This window comes from Apteryx mantelli, chromosome 13 (assembly GCF_036417845.1).
Source record: "Apteryx mantelli isolate bAptMan1 chromosome 13, bAptMan1.hap1, whole genome shotgun sequence".
Classification (NCBI taxonomy): domain Eukaryota; kingdom Metazoa; phylum Chordata; class Aves; order Apterygiformes; family Apterygidae; genus Apteryx; species Apteryx mantelli.
The window spans coordinates 22,180,352-22,192,768 of NC_089990.1; the positions used below are offsets into that span (position 1 = coordinate 22,180,352).

Here is a 12,417-nt window from a genome sequence, read left to right on the forward strand (position 1 = left end):
AAATTATTTGGGCTGACACCTTTTCTCTTCTCTTCTTCAGTCCTATTCCAGCACAGTTCAGTTGTTATTTCAATAGGCAAATAAATCAGAGCAGTATGAAGGTCATGTAGACAAACAGCTCTCTAAAAAAGCACAGCAGGAAGAAGCAATGCGAAAGCTATCACTAAGGCTTCGTTCTTCCTGCTCTCCATTATCTCACTGGCTGATAAGAGACTTTTCTTCAAGCTAGAAGACAGAGAGATAACGCGTAACTGTGCTGATAATGCTAACTACCTGCAGCTACATCAAAATTGAGTAATTCACACGAACCCATGGAGAAACGGTGGGCTGAGAAGGGATGTCTAACCCAAAGCGCTTGGGTGCTGACGACTGTGTTAGCACCATGGCAAAAATGAACTTAGAACAGCCTCATTTCTCCTCACGCTGTTTCCAGAGTATTATCTTTGCTCTTTTCCTGCGTAGCAGGTCAACTTGGGATTTGAGCTTTCCAGGGAAGAAGAAGAATTTTGTTGCTAGCCTGGTGGGAGCCAGATGCAAAGGAGAATCAGATAATTTTCTCACACCTCTCTTTTTCTCTTTCTTTTCATTTTTTTCCAAAAGAAACTAGTCCCAAGAAGCAAAATCCCAGTTTGGATCTGCATGTGAAAGGAATGGGATTGCTCAAATCCCTAACTGAATCTTGAGCCACGCACACAGCACTGATTTAAGAAAAGAAGCTGCAATTTCTTGTTCAGACTCTGAAAACAGAGTCTGCAACTGAGGAGCTGGGGGATGCGCTGGGTAACAGCACGACTCCACGAACACAGTAATGCAGACGAGGATCTATAGCACAGCGTTCAGGCTAATAGACGCCTTCCAGTTTAACTGGATGGAGTTCTGTTTCCCTAATTAATTAGCACCAACTTATTTGTTAGATTGCAACATGCTGACAAGGAAATCTGTGAAGCTCTGGAATCAAAAAGTCGTGTTTCAGAGGATTCTTAATATAGCTATTCCCGTTGCTCAGCCTCAGGTGAGAGTTCTTCCCCGATAAATCCCTTTTATTTTTTGATTCCTTTTTCCTAGATAATATTTTTCCTTTATCTTCCACTTACTCTTTTGTCTTCTGTGCCTTTTTTACAAAGGTCCCCTTCATGCAGAAGCATAAGATAATGCTAATTGAGCTTGTCAGGTCTAAATAAAAGATGGGATAATGCAGAGGGCTGCAGCTGACATGGTTCCATCTGGATGCTTCAACTTCTATCACATAGCAAGAGCAAACCTTGCTGCGCTGCTTTGCATGCAATGGGCAGAGAACCATTGACCTGCCAGGCAGGGCACTGGTGTGTTAACTGCATCAAAGAAAATAGGACCCACTGGTAAAAATGCTGCAAATTCCCTGTAATGTCTTCAGTCAGCCAGGAGGCCTCTGTAAATTGCAAGCTCATCTTGATTTTTACTTAAATGTACTGTTTCCGCTCCTCTGAATAAACCCCAGCGTGGTTTGGCCACTGTTGTGCACAGGGTGAGATAAATGTCTGTTTATTTTTTAAAGATTAAAAGCAACTGAAAGGATTAACCTTCCGATCCCGCTGGCAGTCCCTGCACTGGCCGGGTCTGCAGGACTGGGCCCCCGCACAGAGAATGAGCTTTGTCTAGCCCAGCGACAACAAAACCCGAGGCCGCGTATGAAGTCAGAGCACACAGAGCCGTTCCGTTTAGACGCTCTGCAAACACCAGATGAATATTAACAACTCGAATCGAGTCCGTGGGTTATATGTAATTAGGCCAGAGCCAGCAAGAAGACAAACAGTTCTGCACCTCGCGACGCGCACCTCAGCCTGCTGACAAGAAGCAATTAAGCTGCCTGCCAGCCACGGCGAGGCGCCGGGCCTCATCTCGCACCTGGGCCTCTCCCGGCACGGTGGCACCGCAGCACGCCGCCGCTGCGAGGCCCGGCGCTTCGCTTCCCGAGACGGACCGTCCGGGAGCCCCCCGGTCCCCAGTTCCAGCTAGAGAGCAGCCGGCCTGGGGAGCGGCTCCCCCTTCTGCAGAGATGGCTGCGCCGCCGAGGAGGGCCCGGGAGAGCCGTGGTCCTCCTTGTCCTCACACCGTGGTCCTCCTTGTCCTCGCACCGTGGTCCTCCTTGTCCTCGCGCTGTGATTCTCCTTGTCCTCACACCATGGTCCTCCTTGTCCTCGCACCATGGTCCTCCTTGTCCTCGCATTGTGATCCTCCTTGTCCTCACGCCGTGGTCCTCCTTGCCCTCGCACCATGGTCCTCCTTGTCCTCGCGCCGTGGTCCTCCTTGTCCTTGCACCGTGGTCCTCCTTGTCCTCGCGCTGTGATTCTCCTTGTCCTCACACCATGGTCCTCCTTGTCCTCACACCATGGTCCTCCTTGTCCTCGCATTGTGATCCTCCTTGTCCTCACGCCGTGGTCCTCCTTGCCCTCGCACCATGGTTCTCCTTGTCCTCGCACCGTGGTCCTCCTTGTCCTTGCACCGTGGTCCTCCTTGTCATCACGCCGTGGTCCTCCTTGTCCTCATGCCGTGGTCCTCCTTGTCTTCGCGCTGTGGTCCTCCTTGTCCTTGCACCATGATCCTCCTTGTCCCTGCACTCCGCGGGCAACGCAGTAGAAGCTGACTGTGTGCAAGGCGCAAAGGCCCCCAGGAACCTCAGGAGAACCCACGGTTTCAGCTGATTGTCACCGATGACAGGGGCCGGCGGGGGAGTGCAGTACCTGGGATTTGGCTGATGACAGCTGCATCGTAGATTAAATTAAGGATTTGAGCACGACATGCTCCTGGCACCCAGGACACGGGGTCTGCGCACGAGCAGCAGTGTGCACACGCTGGCCAGCTGGAGGGCCCCACTGAGGGCCATAAAACGGGGGGGAAACAGTGATATATAGGCTAACTTCTCCGTTCATCTGGCTGACTAAAGAAGAGCTATTTAATGCCGTTTCTAGAGCCTAGTTGTTTTGCTACCCCATAAAAAGGTTCAAGAGATTTCTCTCAGCTCGTACTGACAACAACAGCATAATTTCATTTCCTGCCATATGACAGAGTTCAAAAAAACCTACAGGTCTTGATTTCTCCTCAGACACGGAAATAAATGATTCTAAAATGAAGCTAGAGAGCAAAACACTTCCTGATGCTTTAGAAGAGCTTGGATATGAGTCCAAACTTTGGAGCTGACATTATCTCCAGGGAGGCCGACCTGCAGCCCCCAAACCCGCCACTGTGCAGTTTTGCATCTTCAGCTAAGTTTTGTGCTTTGTGAAATTCTGCCTTAGCAAAAGCACTATGGAATAACCGTGCAGGTTGTGCGAGCAGAGAAAGTGCAACATTTTTTTGACAGTCCCAGTGGGTCGTAGATCACTGTGGGGAAGGGAACTTCTGCTGCTGTTGTGAATTAAAGTGGGTAGCAATCACTGCTGGGGTGGCGAGGGAGTTCAGCTGGTGCACAGAACTCAGGGAATTTCTAGTTCTTTGCAGATCAGGAAAAGTTTGATACTACTTCCTGCAAGAAATCCAATGTCATGTTGGAAACAATCTAATAGGCAGCTGAAAAATCTTTATATTCCTTGGTGCTTTAATTTTTAAGCTCTCTACTCTGCAAAAATTAAGAAAGTTCCATGCACAACATCCCTAAATTTAAAGCCAACATTTCCTGAAAGCATTCATTTATTTTTAGCTGCACATACCAACTGTTCCTATTTACTATACATATGTTTTTTTGTTATACAGAACATTTCCCCCCAAATGTGCTAATCCACTCTATTTCATTCCCTCATTTAAAACCATGTTCGTATTTTGGTGTCCAACGTCCTGTTTCGTATAGTCTGAACACTGGCAGCTACATGTCCATTGGGTCACGCACTCTGCTCTCTGAGATACACCTGAAAACGTTAAGCACGTCAACACCATTTGCAGTAGCAGCTGCTCAAGATGAACCACCCTTGAAATAACAGAAGCAGCAACCAGCAGGAGGAACAATATAACAAAATCATTTTGTAAGTTAATACATATTGCTAGCATGACGTAATTATTCCAACAAACCACATACTCCGTATATTGCACCCTGGAATCTGTCACACTTTCGTGCGCACTAGTTAGGGGCGGTGTTTCTCCGACCTACTTCGGTGTGCTGCTGTCCCTGAGGCATTGAGCTGCTTTGTTTTTTGCTAAAACTGCCATGGTTTATTTAATGGTTGCAAGTGCTTACATCTCTCCTTAATGTTTCAGCGAGATGCACTGGTCTGTGCCACTGACTCTGACCCATCTGGAGCCCTGATTTCAAGATCAAAGCCCCAAGGTTTTCCTTCTGCAGAGGGGTCCTAGTTCCCAAATCCTGTGGATCTTACCTCCCTCTGCTGCTGGCTGTGCGGAGCTGGAAGTGGTGGTGCAGTCCCAGTGACTAATTCCTGCATGACTTCCCAGAACACCACGGATGTGTCCATAAGGAACATGCTTCCAGAAAACACATGCGGGCGGCTATTCCCTGCAACATGCCCCTGTGCCTGAGGACCCCAGAAAGACACGCATGCTCGGGTATCAGTAACACGTACTATCACATTGTTTTGAAAGAAATACAACCTGGCAGAAGGACTCTCTTCCTTCAGATGCAGCCAAGCGGCAACACAATAAGAAATAACTTGTCACCTAAAGTGTCCTCATCACCTGCTCTGTTACTTCGTGCCACTTATGAGTGATGGACCACGTGGCCGCTCCGAGATAAATTTCACTGTCCTTCCCCTGGTCCTGGTGACAAATTCCTTTTGTACTCATTGGGTGATGGTATTTCTGTCACGTCTGGGAAGGTATTTAGATGAGGCCCAGTGGTGCATAACATGCAGTTGCATTCTGTGCTGCTCGTATAGAGCATTTGGATCGTCACAAACTGACACAGCCCACGATCTATGGACATTTAATCACGCCTTTGGATTTTGCTTGCTTTCTCAGTGAAACATAGTGTCTCCCGCGATCTGATCTTGACAATGGTTTGGCAAAAGTGAAAAGCACAGGCTGTATGAAAAAAAATCGATATCAAAATTGCTTTAGGGTACTCCTAGAAAATATATTTATTGAAGTCTGAAATAGCTTAGTCAAAAAATGTCAAGATTCTTGCCGTTCTGTGATTCAGGAGCCTCTTAAAGGTGTGTGGAAGTTTTCCTCTTTGCCTGCCTTGCTCTGGCTTCTGCAGACACTCTGGGGTTACATGCTGTGCGCCTGCAGTATTAATTAACTACCAAGCCCTAAACCCCCTACTTGGGAGACATGACAGGCGCAAGGAAGGAGTAGCCTAGATTCTGCTTTCTCTAACTGCACAGCAGAAGGACACGGAGATCGGAGATAATGGAGAAAAGCTAACCTGAAGAATAGCTGCTACTAAGGCAGTGACATACTCGTGCCTGAAGAACGGAGAGGAGAAAAGCTGTTTGCATTGCAGCAGCGCTGCCGGCTCATTAACAAATGGAATTAATTAAGACCTCCTGATCATTCTGCTGCAGGGAAACGGACAAGCGAAGATGCACTCTCCTCCCTGGGGTTTGGCTCATTTTGTTTCTCTACAGAGTCCTGCACATGGCAAAAGGTTTCTTACTGATGTATTTTGGAAGAGGACCTCCACCCCACTCTGAGGCTTCTTGGTCCTTTCCCCTCCTCCCTCACTGCAATACTGTCATTCAGTGTATGTTCAGTGTAACAAAAATACCAAGAGGAAGAAATGCCTAGTTTAGCAACCAACCTACTGTGGATCAGAAAGGGGGAGAAGTGATTACACTATCTAAAGGGAGGGAAAAGAGGACCCACAGCTGTAAAGCTCAACATTTATTAATGAGTTATTTTCTTCAGGGAAGAGATTAATTGATGCCTGCCCTTGGAAGACACATGCAGAAAGCTGATCGCTGGGAGGATGCTAGGAGCACGCAGAAATGTTAGCGTCAAAAAACAAGCTGCATGCACTGCACCGGCACAGGCTGGAGGTGGCTGACTCTTGCCTCCCCAAGAAATGCCACTGCCCTCAGTAGGAATTGCTATATGACAGCTTAAGTGACAAAGAAATATCCCCTTGCATTTCCAGAGTCATTATTCTGAGCAGGGGACTCATGCTGAGAAATGCTTCGTTATGCCCAGGTTATCTGGTGAGCTCAGCCCAGCACCCTCAGATTTCTCACAGGCAGCTTCTGCTGGAAGAATCTGCTGTTCCCAGCTGCTCTGCTCACAAAGCCGTTTCCAGCGGTGATTCCAGGCTCTGGATCGTTCAGCAGGAACAATTCACTGCAGTTAATTGTTCTGAAGGGGCTCTCAGGTCATGTGGGGCTGTGCTGATTTGTCTTTGCATCACTGATGTTATTCAGGGAAAAGAATGATGAGTGGTTTGTATCCCAGCGAGTAGCAGATCCTTTTATTCTTATGCCAATCTTAGGTTTGGGCTTTGTGTCAGTGACAAGCCTGTATGATGACAATAAAGTGAGGGCATAGGAGAAAATAGCCAAAGAGATTATCTTTGTTCCCTGGCCCTCAGTCCAGCGTCCCTCGAACGCGAAGGGTGGCACTGAAGAGAGAGGAAGTGCTTAAAGCATCGACACAGACTGACAAAACAGCGATGCCTTTGTGATAAGCTGTTTGCCTGCTTGCTAGCAAGGTCAATGGTCCAGTTTTTCTCGTAATTTTTAGCGTGATAAAGATCAGAGCTCAAAAGTATCACTGATTCAATTGAATATGTGCTCTGTTTCACTAGAAAACCGAATTTAGGAGCCACTTGAATCAGCAGATGATCAACAACAACGGTAGAACCGTTCAAGCAGACAGTCAGTACTCTCCTCTGTGTGCTTCAGACCGGAAAGGAATTTACCCAGACATTTCCCCAGAGATTTTTCTAGGAAGTTGGGAATGGAAGTAAAAGAAGAGCTGGTGCAAGTTCCTCTTTCTCCATTTTATTCTCTGTCTTATTCTCTACAGCCACCCAAAGTGGGGCAGGCAGTCTCTACGCTGCCTGTATTTCCGAGTGACCAGCTGAGGACACAAATAACTTTCATAATTCTTGTTTCTGCTTGCAGAGGATCTAACACTTCATCACCTCATTACCTCAAAGCCTGTCGTGTTAGGCAGCAGAACTGGAAAGTGCCCACTGGTTTACTGAAGTGCTGTGTACACAAGCTTTAGCTTCCTCCCATACTGTTTATGTATAGTTTACCTAACGAGCCTTAAAATGCGGAGCTGTGCTGCTTCAGTTTTAAATCCACTCACAAATTTAACCATAAATGTACAGATTGGCTTTTAGGTACACAGAATGAGATGAAAGTTTACAGCGTGGTCTTGAGCATTCAAATGAAGATAAAGCTGACTTGGAAGCTGGCTCTACGGCCAAGGGGCAGCCACAAGCTGCTCAGGTCAGAGCTGTCCTGCACAGGAGCTGCTCTGCAATCAGTGAGTATCGGCCTGTGGATCAGCTGTGACAAAACTGGTTTGAGTTCCAGATGGAAGTGATTTAATTTCAGTGGGAAGACCGGGGAATAAAAATTACAAGACTAGGCTCCTGACACACATGGTTTCAAATGGGAAAATAATAATAGGGCAGAGGAAAAAATTTATCAAAAATATCTAAAAAAAGCCACAGGTTAGAAAACAAAACACGTTTGGAAGCAGTGGGAAGCCTTCCTCTTATATTCCCTCTCTGCTACAAAGGAAACCAGCTGTTAATGACAAGGTGATCAGTGAAGTTAGTCTACAGGAGAAGGCAAGGGCAGATCAGAGATGAGAAGCCTTTTGCATATCAGAAGCATTGCAACAGAGCAAAACATCCTCCACAAGCATGATTCAGGCTCCTGAGGAGAAATTCCAACTCTCAGCTGTGGAGAAGTGGGGGCAGCAGTCTCCAGCATCCCAGGAGATGCACACTTGCTACAAGCCAACCAGCAGAGGCACACAGGGGAGAAAAGAAAGCAAGAAGAGGGAGAATGAGATTAACTTACGGCAATGAGCTGGTAGGAGTTGTTCATCATGGCTATGAGCATGTTCAACAGCACAACCAGGGAGATGACGTTGTAGGTGCCAAACATCGTGGCCCCGACAAATTCTGTGAACTCATGTCTGGCTTTCACGTTGGTGACGTAGAGATTCAGCAGGCCGAACACAGACCAGAAGAGTGACTGGAGGGTCTCAAAAAGTCTGCAAAAAACAGATTTTTATTTGACTACATGACTCCAGGGAATGGAAAACACTTAATGACTTTAGGAGCTCTGGACGTGTCGAGATTGGGTGTCGTCCCATGTAAGAGCTGTCAGTGGTATTGGAAGCACTCCAGCGCTGGGAGCACTCAAGTGGGAGAACGAAGTACATTGCCTCTAATTATTGCGATATTGCTATTACATATGGATATAATCTCTCCCATTTAAACAGTGCCTTCATCATTAGCAGCTCTGCAAACTAAATGTTTGGGGAGCACATCCTCAAGCACATCGTGGCCGTAGCTAAACAGCGCACAACAAGGAAGCAGCACAAGGTAGGAGCTGCAAGAAATCACATCCACTTGACCCTTGGGCACTAGCAGAGGCTGAGAGCTTGCGATTGCCTCGCCCGTGAGCTAACCAGGCCGGTGTGCTGAGCCCTCCGTCAGCACCGCCCGGGCCCAGCACAGCAGTCACTGCAGCTTGTCTGCACCGCAGCACCCGCCCGCCACCCTGCAGCGCCCTCAGTATCATGCGGGAACGAGTGATCACTAATGACTCAGATGAAAGAGAGTCATCGCATTAATTCAGCTTGAGAGGTTTTCGTCTTTTGAAGTCTTCCATCCCCAGCTGAACTAGACCTGACCTCGCCGTGCTTTAGCGCTGATGAGATCATCCCAGGTCTCTGCTGGCTTCAGCCAGAGACAAGTGACCTTTCGCCATCACGTTAAATACATAATCAGCAATCTAAATAATTGCTCTGTTTGGCCATCTTTGTTTTGGCTTTCCCAAAAAATGACATTTATATCATCAAAAGAAGGACATATTTTATATGCCTGTTTAAGAGTTTCCATTTTGGCCCGGGGTCAGCAGATATTTTCAGATGCTCCTACTAGAAAAATCAATAAAAATAAACTCAGATGCTTTGTTTGACATACCAGGAATCTGTTCTCCCAGCATCTATGCCACACGTACCCCTGTGCTTTCTAGGGGATTCAGTTTCCTTATGTTTTGCGGACACATCTTATGTTTTTCACTAGCCAAAATTATAAAGACTCTTTAAAGTAAAAACCCTTTCTCCCAAAAGTCAGGCTGTTTTAGGTTTATTAAATGAGTGAGATAATAGTTAAATAAGAATTAGCCAAAGAATACTAAGTATTTCTTTATTAAAAATAGAGGAGTGCTCGTTATCTTTTAACGTATTTTAACTATTAATAGTAAAAATACTGACTAGAATGGAGGCTCAGGGGAAACTGGGGTTCCCGTTGTGCTTACGTGAAACTGAAATCAATCTTAGAAGTGATTAATGCATCTCCCTGAATTTACGGTATTATAACTGAGAGCGCTAACTTGGGCCCAAAGCAGGCAAGGCCAGTGTAGTTACGCGTGGACACGAAGGCGCCTGTTTTCACACGCGGACTCTAAGCTGAGCGCCAGTGCTGCCGGGCGCTGCGCCCCTTCGACGGGGGGCTGACGCTGCTCGCGGGCGACAGCCGTGCCAACGCGTCCCGCTCCCACGGCGGCGCCACGGCAGCTCGGGCAGACGCCGCCCGGGTTTGCACCGGTGCTTTGGGAGGCGTTTAGCAGCCCCGGGGCTGAGGTCGAGCCCCTTCGCTCCCAGTCCTCCACGCACCCGAGTGCCCGAGTCCAACCCGGGCCTTCGGTTGCAGGGGGCTCCCGGACCAGGCAACCAGTCAGCTCAAAAATCAGCCTCAAAAAAGACAGCGACGGGGGTCTGCGGCTCTGCATGAAGGTAAGACTTGCTTCGTCCTTCCTCAGCGCTTAACGAGAGCCAGAGCCAAACCCTCTCTTCTCGCTCAGCGTTTCAGGCCGGGCTCATGCCACTGCCGCGGAGCAGCTTCAGAAAAACAACTTTGGAAAAATAAGTGAGAGGAGAGCATCTGTCCCCTCCTGCCAAGTAGCTTGGGGATTTTAAGCAAGCGGGAGAAACAGCAACGCTCCCCCGGCGCAAGCGCAGGTGGCCGGAGCGGTGCTCCCGCCCCGCGGGGCCGCTGCTGGCCCCAGCAGCCCGCGGGTGGCGTTGAGACGTGGCCCCGCTTACCAGCGGGACCCTCCAGGCATGACGGCGCACCAGAAAGTGAGGGGTAGCGGCCTTCCTCCCGCTCCTGCCTCCTCTTCCTCCCTCCTCCGGGCGCGGAACCACAGTGATAAATCTATTTTCGAATTGCCTGCATAAGCAGTACACACGCTGCTCTCCGAGGGATGGTGAGGCCAAGGCATAAAAACTTAAATTATTCATGGCTTCACCTCATTGCTGTCACAAAGGAGTATTACTTTTCCATGATCTGTGTTTGCGATGCAGAAAATTTCCTCCCCCCCAGAATATTAAGCCCGTCCTTTGGGAGTAATAGGAAATAATGCAACAGTAAATAGGTGTCACATTTTAAACAAGCCGTGCAAACACGAACGGCACCCTGCTTTTCCTGCCTTTATAAAATTAGGCTTCATTGTGCCACCGCCTAGCAGTGCTGCTGGAATCAAAGGGGACTGATTGGAGGCTTTTTACATTTATTCCTCCATTAGGGATGAACCAAGAGCAAACCCGAGGCAACGCTGGCTCCGATTTGAATTCCCTCCAGTCAGGCTCGCTCTCCCCAGCCCAGCAATATAATTTTCTATTTTGCCGGTTGCTCATTCTTAGCCAGTCACCCATGCTGTGCATCTGCTCGGGGGCCAAATGTCAGCTTGCACCGGGGGTGTTAATAACGACTATTTAAACTTTTAAGAACATGTTAAATAAATTTCTTAAGCAAGGCTCAGACAAAAATGCAACTGCAGAGCACTCCGTCCCCCGCCAGGCGACCTCAGCCCTAATGGAAGCCCTCCCGCTGCGCCTTTGTTTCAAGCAAACCTCTGCCGCAAAGGCTGAGCCCCCTCGCTTCCCCTTCTGGGCTGCGTTCTCCTGGCAGGGGGCTTAAACGGCAGGTTCGGGTGGGAGGACAAGTGGTCTGTAGTTAAGCTGATCTCTGCACTTGCTCTTAAGTGGTTCTGTATCGTTTCCAGTTCCCAAGATATTACCCGTTCTTAGAAACTTGTCTTTTTTTTTTCCTGCTGACCAAATGTTCTTTTTCTTTAGTCAAACCCTGCTGTTGTTGCCTCCACTAATCTGCTGATGGCAAAAAGCAACTGGTTCACAAAGGAGATGGCTCCAAACCAGAACGCAGAACGGGAATATATCTGCTCACCGCAGCTCCAGGGAAAGGCAGGCTCAGTCCTGAACTTTGGGCTTTTGACCCTTGGTGAGCTAAAAGTTGCCACTTGACAAACATTGCTCCTGCCAAACGTTTCTCCCTGTGGCTGCTGCATCAATGCGAACACAGCTCAAGGAACAGTATTTGTTAGTTAATTCCTTTGCAAGGGCCGCACAACACATTTCTGGGGATTCAAAGCAATTAAAAAAGAAAAAAAGACTGAAGTCTTTAATTCTGTTTTTCATTAGCGCAGTGCAATTCCAACCACTTCCTCCAGATATAGATGGAGAATTAATGAGAGAATTAATCAAGCCGACGGTGTTCCTGCTCTGCCGGGGAAACGGCAGCACGGCTGCTTCACCAGGGCTCTGGCCAGGCGGCTCCTGCGCGGGTCGGCTCTATCCCGCTACGTCTCCCGCTTCCCGTACGGAGGGAGCCCAAAGGACCGCGCTGGAGCCTTTGCTCTTCCAGCCCAGTCCCACGGCCTCAGCCGTCACCTGCTTTGGAGAGCAAGGGGAAAGGGTCTCAAATCCTTTCTTCAACCTCAAGCCCTCAGCTGAGGAAGGGTGGAGAATTATTGGGCGCTATGATAAGTTTTATTTAATTTAGCATCAAGTGGTGGACAACAGTTTTGTTTTGCTTGTTCGCAGGGCGTAGGCCCTTTTCTAGACTGCGCTTTATTTATTTCTCTTCCCATTGTGTTTTTAAGTATTGTGCAAGCAGCAAGAGCAATTGGATGGGGGCTGATTATTATAATTATTTCCACTACTAGTAATTAAAACAAATACATTAGAAAGACAATTCATGTTATTTTTCAGCATGTGCTATCTCTTTCAGCCCTGCCAGCTGTCATCACAGCAATTTCCATGCCAACATCTCGGGAAAGAACCAGCATTTCCAGCAAAATGAATTTTGCTGTGTTTTTGGTCTCACCCCAGTGCAAGGGAATCAGAGGAGCCTTCAACATCCTGTATATATAAAATTTATCTATACATGTAAAAGGTGAGAATGTTGTTGTTGCTCTAGCACATTATTTTTTTGTTAGAATTTTC

The 12,417-nt window shown here is 47.9% G+C and overlaps 1 protein-coding gene across 1 annotated transcript in view; it reads right to left on the bottom strand.

Annotated features, from left to right (window-relative positions):
- TRPC5 (transient receptor potential cation channel subfamily C member 5) overlaps nt 1-12,417 on the bottom strand; it is a 67,560-nt gene that overhangs the window by 11,455 nt on the left and 43,688 nt on the right. The window contains exon 6 of the mRNA XM_067303990.1: nt 7,959-8,154. Coding sequence (XP_067160091.1) covers nt 7,959-8,154 — 196 coding nt within the window. The remainder of the gene's footprint in view (nt 1-7,958; nt 8,155-12,417) is intronic.